Source organism: Camelina sativa, chromosome 1 (genome assembly GCF_000633955.1).
Source record: "Camelina sativa cultivar DH55 chromosome 1, Cs, whole genome shotgun sequence".
NCBI lineage: Eukaryota > Viridiplantae > Streptophyta > Magnoliopsida > Brassicales > Brassicaceae > Camelina > Camelina sativa.
In genome coordinates this window covers 13,320,911-13,332,034 of record NC_025685.1, presented here as the reverse complement: position 1 = coordinate 13,332,034, position 11,124 = coordinate 13,320,911, and the positions used below count along the sequence as shown (strand labels likewise).

Here is an 11,124-nt window from a genome sequence, read left to right as displayed (position 1 = left end):
GATGGGTACAGTCCGTAGTCACTTGTTGGATTACTGTACTCTCCCGTTGTGCCGTAGTCTTGAGTTCCAAGTGCCATTTTCCTAAACTTCTTCATGTCATCGTTGTATTGGCTCGTGTCATAGTCTGTGCTTCCTCCATATGAACTGTAGACGTTGCTGTGACCTGGTCTCATCCCTTCGTTCAGATCTGACAGTGATACGTTTCCTTCTAAGGCCCGTACTATCTGCTCAGCAAAATCACTCACTCCATTAGCATTGTTTAACATGTTGAATGACTATATTTAGCAAAAGCGACAACAAAAGAAACTAATATGAACTAGTCAGCTTTTATTCAACCGGTGTAGTCTAGGTAGTACGGCCTAGGCTATATATAAACATAATGGAAACCAAACCAAACGTTTTAAGTTACCTGGCTCATGCGAGGTCTACGGCGACCTGAATGGCGTACACAAGCTGCAGCACAAGCAACCATGCGAGCCATCTCCTCTTTGTCATACTCATTACCCATCTTTGGATCAGCCAAACCATCATAATCTCCTTCCTCAGATGCTCGGTTAAGCAATGGTCGTGCCTGTTCCACCATCAATCACACATAGCTTTTTGCTTCAGTCAACAGTTAAAATTGTAAAAGAAGTCAGAAGTTTAGATTATATGTAGTGATAGTAAGTACCCAGTCAACTAAGCTGTCATCTACATAGACATTTTTTGCATCAACAGGGCGCCTCCCGGTTATAAGCTCCAAAAGTACAACGCCAAATGAGAACACGTCAGACTTCTCCGTGAGCTTTCCGCTTGCAGCATATTCTGGAGCCAAATACCTAAAATCCCAAAACCAAAAGTTTCAGAACTTGTACAATGATAAGGATCACATACATTGTGCATACTACATAAATGTACAAAATTTAGTAGATTCAAGATGATATTTACCCAAAGGTTCCCATCACACGTGTAGATACATGAGTGTTTGTATCAGAAGCAATCTTAGCAAGACCAAAGTCAGCAACCTGAAATATAGAAGAGCTTCTTCAGTGACACAAAATTACAAAAACACACCACACAAACATATTGAATAAAGATGATGTCACACCTTAGCTTCAAACTTGAAATCCATAAGTATATTTGCCGCCTTAATATCACGGTGAATGATTTTGGGATTGCCTGCATATATACATTTACATCATAAACAAACAAAGACTGTATTTATCAAACATCTGTACATAATTTTATAAGCTTCTAGACTTACAATCTTCATGAAGATATGAGAGTCCTTTAGCAGATCCAAGAGCAATCTTCAATCTAGTACTCCATTCCATCGTAGGCCTTCCTTTCTCTATAACAAATTCAATTCATCACTAATTGAAAAACAACAAGGCAATGTACTGAAAACAACAAGAAAGAGTTGAGTTTTGTTCTAACCATGAAGGTGAAACTCAAGATTGTTGTTAGGAACAAACTCATAGACAAGTAATCTCTGAGCACCAGCCATGCAATAACCAATAAGAGAAACCAAATGCCTGTGGTGAACTCTGCTAATGATCTCAACCTCAGCTTGAAACTCTCTCTCTCCCTGACCACTCCCAGCTTTCAACTGTTTCACAGCAACTTCTTTCCCACTAGGCAATATACCTTTGTGCACGTACCCGAACCCGCCTTGTCCTAACAAATTAGCCTCAGAGAAGCCATTAGTAGCTCTTGACAGCTCCTCATAAGTGAAAGTGCTTTTGGAAAAGCCCAACACTAGCCCTGGTGATGGTGGAGGAAGCACCGGAAGATCCGAATAGTCAGAACCGCCGCTGCTACTCATGAATGCAGGTGGTGGTGGAGGCGGAGGAGGTTGTTGTCGTGGTGGAGAAGGAAGCTTAGGTGGCAATGACGACACTACGTGATTATCTGACGGCCGTGATGCGTTCTGTTGTTGCCAATACTGTTGCTGTCCACCGTAAGGTCCTCCAGCTGATAAAACCAACATCAAAATCTCTGTAAATTCGTAGCCAAGTTTGGATCTTTTCTACAAAACTAATCTCAGATTTGCGAAATTAGTATCGGAATTGAACATAATCATGGAGATGATGAAGAACTATAGTTAAAGATTGGATTTTTAATTTCGTAAAAATGAGATCTTTTGGATTCTTTACCTTTGGGACCAGGAGGAGGAGGTGGAGGAGGAGCGTAGTAAGCAGCTTCATCATCGTATCGTCTTCTTCGTTTCTTCTTACAGAGAAGACAAATCAGAGTCAGTACAACAAGCGCAACAACTCCTCCAATGGCGATTCCGACCACCACTCCTGTTGATAAACCACCGGAAGAATCAGACGGCGGCGAGGGTTTAGAGCCTGATGATGGGTTGTTAGATGGAGTTCGAGGAGTAGGTCCTGAAGGATTGGTTGGTGGTGGTGGAGGGCTTGATCCAGGTGTGGTGGGAGAAGGAGGAGATGGAGTGACGGGAGCGGGGGGAGAAGGCTGAGGAAGAGGAGGAGTTGAGGGTCCAGGAGGAGGGGAAAGAGAAGGAGAAGAAGGAGGAGGAGAGGTTGAGTTAGTAGATGGAGATGGCGGCGTAGGAGGAGGAGAAGAAGGAGTTGTGGTTGGAGGTGGAGAAGAAGCTGGAGGAGGAGTGGTGGTTGTTGAGTTTGTAGGAGGAGACGGTGGAGATGTGCCGGGCGAAGGCGCTGAGGACATTTTTGCTTCGATCTAATCAAATCAATAAAGAATCTTTATTTCACGAGAAAGAAGAAGAAGAGAATGTGAAAAAGGAGAGAGAGAGAGAGAGGAAGTGATCTGGTGCCACCGAGACTAGAAGAGAGAGTTTAGAGTTTTTTGGACAATGGAGTTATGTTTTTGTGTTCCAATCAAAAACACGATTCATCCGCGTTACTTCTTCTTTCTTCTCATTACCAAAAAAAAAAAAAAACATACCCGCGTCAAAATTTAGTTTTGGTATGTAATTTTTAATTATTTGAATGTACGAAAAATTAGAATTTATTATTTTTGACCAAAGAGAAAATATTTCTTTCCAAATTATTCAGTTATTATAAAAACTTTTTTTTTCTTTCCTATAGGTAAATTATATTTTGCTTAATTTTAAAGTGTCTAGATCGGAACTGAATAAATTCGAAAGTTACTTTTCAGTCTTTTTTTTCTTTTGAAAAGGAAAAGTGGATATGTCGTTTGAGACAATCTACCTTTGCCTAATGATCGATGTAGACTATAATAAATCTATGCATTTAATGAAAAAACACTGAATAATTCGGTTTTTATTGGACCAGTAAGAAGTAGAAACAATAATAAAGTTTAGATCCTCTTCCATATATTTTTTTGGGGCTATTGATTCTCTTACGATCTTGATATAAGTGCATGAAATAGAACCACACAAACATATTATGATGTGCAGAAAGAAAAAGAAAGAAATACATTACTACTATGTTACCAAATTAGAAATACTATAATGGTCAAAGTTATTATTGTACATAACTTAAAGCAATTTAAGAGAAGCTATTTTATTTAGTCAGCTCATAAAAAAAAAAAGTCAGCTCATAAATTAGGCAATAAGACTTTTAATAGTATAAAATTTCATTACATATTTTCTTATTATAGAATATATAAATTAATATCCTCTCATATTTTCTCATAGTATAAGATTGACAATGCGTAAATTAATATTTTTGAATATGTGGAAAAAATAGTTGGGATTCTTCTACTTGCTCCAAAGCAAAGAGAGAAACAGCTGGAGTGCACTAGCACAAATTCAAGGGCCAAGGCCACCTATTACATTGACGTTTCCTCTAATTTATTACCATTATCTTAAAACCATGTTAAACCACAAATACTCCATTAAACTCGATTTAAGGTTCTTAACAACACGTCAATTATGGCCAGTCCAGATAATAATGTTTTTGCACTTCAGGTAATAATAATAATAGTATAAGTTTATGAAAATATTAATCATTGTATTGGGTCAATCCTTATCATTCGATTTTTAATGTTAGTTTATGTAAACAACCGACGACAGACGCCAAAATCTATGGATAAATTACAAATTCAACGCGGCGTAGTTGCTGGCTTGCGGTGATGATTTGTTTAAATTAGTAATTTAGTATAGTCAAATTTGTTATACATATGCCAAAGATATTTTGGTTCGCATATAATTGAACTGATTTGATTTTCAATATAATATTCAAATAGCTTTAAATTCATTTTTCTGTATTTTTGTTAATTCATTTAGTAGACAAACTAGACGAGTTGAAATTTATTTTATTTATATTATAATTTTCATATAAAATATAATTTATATGATTGTTTTTAGAATTATTTTGGAGTAAAATATTATGCAATAAAATCATATGTTAAATATGATGCCTTGAAAAAGACACATATTTTGTAAATTTTATATTGTTAAATGATTGATAAGTACCCGTGCTGGTTAAATTTTATTTTATACAAAATTTTGTATATTTTATATTTTAAAATAAAATTTTAATATATTGTATTAGTTTGTGTATGTTAAGTTATTTCAACAATGTATATTGTACATCATGACTTGAATGTCATTATAAGACATAATTTTGTAAATTGGTTTTTTAAAAAAGGAGTTATTATATTGTTCTACTTTTTGTTTTCATATACTTGGTTTCTTCAAATTCTTTCATATTATAGTGATATATTATTAACATTTCTATAACAATTTAATTTAGAGTGTTTATAATTTCTAACTTTTATATCAAGTTTCAATATTTTAAAAATATTTCAAAATAAATTATTTGAAGTTTATCATATTATATAAAATTATAAAATTCAACAAAAAATATGAAATTGAATTTAAATATTCAAATTTTGACTCGTGACTCAGTAAAAGTTTTAATTTAATAGATATTATTTTTAAAGAATAATATTAGTAAAGCTTGAATATTTTATACATTGAACAATTTATATTTGTTTTAAAAAAATCAACTTATGGTATATCCAGAAATAAACCTATTTTTTTAATCATAATAAATAATATAATAATTAAAATGAGAGGTGAAGTATAATGATAATTAACAAATTAATATGTTAAGATAAATATCAAAAGATTTTAAAATGAATGAATAATTTAATAAAGGAAATTAATATGATAAGTTAGATTATATCAAATGGTTTTTTCAAGATTTTTGGAAATAAATTAAAGTTGCATTCACTATTTAACTTGTAACCAATTAATCTATCAATTAATATATAACCTATTTGTAATCAACTTATTAAAATTATATAGTTTACAAAACAATGTTGTGTAATTCCCTTTTATTATAAAGAGGATTGAAGCATATGTTGAAACTCAAATAATAACGTCCCCAAGTGGGCGTTATTATAGTGATTTTGAGAGTAAATACTACAAAATTATTATTTAAAGTCAATTTGAAAAAGATGATTTACGTTTTAAACACGATATTATTATGAAAAAAAAAATATATGTCATGTGTGCCTAATTCTATTGGTTGGGCATGTGTGTCTTGGGTTGTGCCTTTGTGTGGAGGGGATAACTTGTTGAGGAATGAGTGAAATTAGAAAAAGGGAAGAAAAATGATCATATATTGCAAAGTCACTGAGTTTTACCTCGTGGTGTATCAGGAGTCTATTATTTTGTTGATATGATATTGTAATGGTTTAGAAGTGTTTGTAGTTGATGGTGAATTGCATCTATATATATTGTTAACGATTGTAGGTAGGGTTTTGTAGAAACTCTTAATTCACAAGTTGAGAATATACATTTTACGATTTGGTTAGTTTTGATTTAGGAAGAATGATATGACATATTCTTATTATGATTCTCAATTGATATTATTGGATTAATAGTGTACATTTAAAGCTAATAAGATCTTACCAAATATGTAATCGTTTATTAAACGCAAATTAGATATTTCCTATGTATTCATCTTGAATTAGTTGTTAAATTATAGGGATGTGATTAAGAAAATGTGATTACATAATTTGTGTTATCAATTCTTTTTGTCAAACTCGGCCCTAGAAATTCGGCATGCAAATTAGACATTTCCTAAAATATAATGGACATTAATTGGATGTAAATTAGTACGCTATGGATTAAAAACGGACCCAAAATATTTGGCAATCTTAAAGAGGATCTGAATAATTGAATCGGTTATAATTTTAGTTAAAAACCCGACCCGAAGTTGGCAAAAAGTGATGGCACCATATTATACTCCAAAAATGTATTGTCGAGCTCTATATGTTGATATACTTGTTTGGTTAGAAATATAGTAAGATAATATTTAAAGTATATATCCGTTTATAAAGATTCAAATCACATCAAATGCTGAAAAAATCTAAAATTTTATTAACTTTATGTATTAAATAGTAATTAAAATAATAAAAAATAAGATTAAATAAAAGTGAAAGAAATAAATATATTTTAATCTAACATATTGATTTAAATTAAGTAGATAGATTTTAAAAAATTAATATTATCAAATAAGGAAATAATTATGTTTGGTTGTAAAGAATTGTAGAGAATTTAGTTGGGACTTATTTGAATACAAAAATAAAAGAGGATATCACGAAAATCTACTACAAAAATGTTAAATAGATACAAAGACTTATTTAGAGGAGAAATAAAAATCAAAATTTTCCCCAAAATTAAAATCAACTAATCTCTTAGTTGTGTGAAAAAAATCTTTTTAAAAACGTATAAGTGGGGTTACGAGATAATAATAGAAAAGTAAGGGTGTCACATGGGGACATTATGATTATTTGGTATAACAATTATGAACATGATTTGTGGCATGACATTCGCTGGTCTCTCACCTTCTTATATTCTCTTTTTTTTTAGTGTTTTCTTTTACAGAAACTAAAGCTGTCAACACCCAAATTACAAGAAAAAAAAACATACACACACAAGCTTACGAGAAATCCTAACTCTCTCTTGGTCCTGTCGCCCCGTTTGCCCTATTTAGCATCGGTCCAGTCAGTTTTGGCCTTTTCCACAATTTGTAGTTGTTTATAGAAAAGTGCTGTTCAAAAAAAAAAAACAAACAAAAAAAAAATTGAGAAGACCATTCTATGATCTGCGAATCTACATTCATTGGAAACTGTTATCGTATGTTTAAGAATTCTTTAAGACATAATTTCTATCTCTATAAAAAGTTTAGATTAGCTTTGAATTCCTCTCATTTTACATCTTTAGTTTTTTTCGTCCAATTTAAATTTATATTCTTATTCAATTCGAATAATAATCTTTTAGTTTAAAATATTTTTTTTCTATCACTCAAACGAAATTTAATTTGTATGGGTTTTAGTTTCTCTTTCATGTCATAGGTTTTCAAGTTTTACCTCTTTGCTTGAACATAGACTTATGAGTTTGATCTCATACATAACAAGCACATACCTCTTAATAAAAAAATTTGTCTCTTTCTTCCTTGTTTGATTTGATTAAATTCATTGATCAGAAGCATAATTACCAGGTTCGTAGTCTCCATCACTAAGTCAAGTAATTATGCGGCAAAGCTTAACTATTCTTTCAAGTATAAAAGGTATGATTTGTAATCCCGTATAAGAATTATACCACTTTCAACATAACCAATCACAAAAACGATCCATATTGCTGTTTTATATATATATATATATATATTTTAACTATTTAAATATCGCTAATCTTCTCTTTACTTGCTAAATTTTTTTGTACTACTTTGACCTGAAATCATACGAAGAAACTCCATTGGATGAGTTATATAAGTGACAACCAATATGGTTATGTCTTATAAAACAATGCATTGAACAACTTATATTATGAATTCTAAGTGAAGTATACCATACTAAAAGCTAGGCCTGCGATTATGACCCGAACCGATTTATCTGAACCGAACTGAACCGAGATTTGGGCAAATCGGTTCGGTTTGTATTAATTGAATAAACCGAACGGAATGATTTTATTTTCAATGGGAAAACCGAAAGTTTCGGTTCGGTTTGCCCAAATCGAACGGTTAACCGAGGAAGAGAACTCTAACTAATGTAGTCTCCAATCTTCTATGTCTGTATCTCTCCTCTACCATTTATCTTCTCCTAAGCCACCAATCTTCTTCGATCTGTCTTCTTCTCCTTTTTCTCCTTCTTCTTCATATCTTTTTCATCTTCTTCTCCCTTTTCTCCTCCTCCTTCTTTTTTAGTCGGATCTCTTCTTCTTCTCTTTAACCTTAACCTTCATTCTCCATCTCTACCGAATCACGATCAGCCAAAACACATCAATTACAGACTTTCCAAAGCCATCACGAGAAGAATTAAGCAGCATCAGAGAAAGCTATTACTCTAACTTTGAATTCACGATCGTCAAGTCGCCGTCGAAGAGAATTAGGATTACAGAAGGAAAGTTATGAAACACACCGTTTCATAATTTGTTGGTCAATTATTTTTTGGGTTTGGCCCAACTATTTAGTTAAAATAATTAACGTTTGGCCCAACTTTTTAACTAAAATAGTAACCGAAATAACCGAATCCTCCAAACTGAAATAACTGTAACCGAACCGATCTGAACCGATCTATTAGTCGGTTAGTTTCGGTAGAACTTTCAATTTCCGAATTACCCGATAATTGAAAAAACCGACCCGATTTACCCGGAAAAACCGAATTCGCAAGCATACTAAAAGCTATCTCACTATGCTAGGCACTAGTCACAATGTTAGACCAATTCTAATGGTAAATCAACTAATGAAGTTCTAAAACACGAAGATTAAGATTGAGATTTATCACCCGACATATACATATAAAGGGTGCTTCGTTATCAAACACGTAAGGTTGTAGACATGATTTTCGAGAGCTTTTTGTATCATGCACCACAGTTTTTTCATGTGATATTAATCGTCTATGAGGTGATTTGTAAGCTAAAACGTTTATCATTCATGAAGTTTAAAATTTACCAACTGATCTATAAATGTATACAAAAATTTGAATATTCTCATATAAACTATAGGACAACATATATTTGGCACCAATTAATCATATATTCTAATTATTATTATTATGATTATTATATTTACCTTCTTTGAGGGAATTACAGTGAACATCAATTAACTGAATCATAATAATTAACACCTCATGGCACTATTTTTTCAGTCAAAAATTTCTAATTATCACACCTCTTTTTGTATACATTTGATTTACAAAAACACTATTAACTTGCATACTTTAACAAAAAAAAAAAAAAACTATTAACTTGCGTAGAAGCGATTCAAAAAATTTAGAATCTAAAGTTATTGTAAAAACCTTAGGTGATTGGGTGTTTTTTATTTGGATTTTGAATTTACCCATCCATCACTAGTTTGAGAAAATATTATTAAATTAAAAAAATAAGTCAAAACCTGCATGAAAAGCTAATATTACCATAATTAAAGATTTCTTAGATTATAACTTGACATCAACACTAATACATATGTTTGGGCTAGATGTCCATTTCAAATATTGTATTAATTCATTGTTAAGTTCTTAATATTATTATAATTGGAAATTTATTGTTATTATAATATTAATTAGCAATCCCAGCTGCATGCACATTGCTTATGCCCTTTATATGGTCCACCAGGTGAAACAACACAATGTGGGCGTGCGTGTGAATGACTCTTGGAACACAAACTCTTACAATTTTGTGGCGTACAACCAGTATAGCTTAAAACAACACCACATTTATTTGCAAAATCCCAACCTTTCACTCCTGTTACAATAAAAAGTTAAAATTAAAAATCTTAGTTCATATATCTAAAATTGAAAATATTACTTTGACTTTTTACCGTAAAGATATATTCTTTTGAAATGGAACATAGGTTTACAATTATAAATATTTAATATATTAAGTTAATTTGAAATTTTGAATGTATCATATAGTTTTTCTTAGAAAATTGTTTAACACCAATATTTATAAATCAATTAGTTGTAATTTGAAACACTTACCTATGTGGCATGAGAGAAAATAATCATTTAAGAAAAAGAAACAACTGTAATATGTTTCATCACTTGTATATCACAATTATTCTAATAATGTTAAGACCATATAAATTCACAAAGTAGGGAATTAACCAATATATGTGAAAAGTTAAAAAAATATATTTGATGTTTTTTTTTTTGGACAATGGTGTTGTTTCTTAAGTCTAGTAAAAACAATTAGGAGAAAATTGGTCAAAAGGAGAAAAAAATTAAGTATATACCTAGCAGAAGAACTGTGAAGACAATAAGAACGGTGAAGGAAAGTTGATAGGATTTTTTCATCATGTTTGATATAAATGGATCTTTAGTGTTTTTTTTTCTTTTGTTTTTTTTAGAAAACTTAAATATTTAATAGTGTTTTAAATTTTTCATATTGAAAACCAAAGAAATAACGTGTAGTTTATATATAAAGTAATTTAGGAAATGAGATATGTACTATCCAATATCCCAAAGTATAGGATCTAATTTGACCCAAATTCAAGGTTTTTACGGTAAGATAGGTGTTGACTTTTTTTTTTTGAGTTTTGATGGCATATCTTTTTGTCGCGGGAACAAAGATGATAGGATATCCGTCGAATATTATGGCAGTCAGTTTTACTATTCGATCACGTTTAAAATTAACCACAAGATGCAATACATTAATACACTCCATCTAATTTGTTGATAGAAACTGAAATTTGAGTTTTTCTTGTGTTGTTGATGGAAACTGAAATTTGAGTTTTTCTTGTGTTGTTGATGGAAACTGAAATTTTAGTTTTTTCTTCGATTGATTGTCGTGTTGATGAAGACGTTACTAGAGAGCTGTATAAGAATAGAATTACAATTTAATCGTTTAAGGTTCTAGGTGAAGAGTTTGGTATGGTGTCATTTCACCTTTGCTATAAGAACATGCATGATGAGAGTTTTAAATTGATGTAAGGCTTATAACTACTATTGAGATTGAGAAGATCAATAATGTAGTCTAATGCAACATGTTGGAAAGATTTTAGTTAATTGTTGGTTCTTATTCTCGTACTTTTTGTATGTTTGCATGTGGGCAATATGACATCAGCTGTAAACACACCAATTCAGTATCACAAACGTAAGCTCAACTTTCATTAGCAAACCCTTATGCGATTGCAACCATCTTCCTATTTTTGCTTGTATATGATTTACCTTACGTTCTGA

The 11,124-nt window shown here is 31.5% G+C and overlaps 1 protein-coding gene and 1 long non-coding RNA gene across 2 annotated transcripts; both read right to left on the bottom strand.

Annotated features, from left to right (window-relative positions):
* Positions 1-2,843, bottom strand: LOC104789624 (proline-rich receptor-like protein kinase PERK1; the record flags this gene model as incomplete). Its single annotated transcript, XM_010515298.2, is given in 8 exon segments — positions 1-224; positions 410-571; positions 671-818; positions 928-1,004; positions 1,088-1,158; positions 1,244-1,330; positions 1,417-1,953; positions 2,136-2,843. Coding segments are annotated over 8 exon segments (1,847 nt in total), but the record flags the coding sequence as incomplete, so codon positions are not given.
* On the bottom strand, positions 9,363-10,337 carry LOC104789618. Its single transcript, XR_768565.1, has 2 exons — positions 10,179-10,337; positions 9,363-9,688 (listed from the first exon to the last, which is right to left on the bottom strand). It is a non-coding gene; the product is annotated as an uncharacterized LOC104789618 (long non-coding RNA).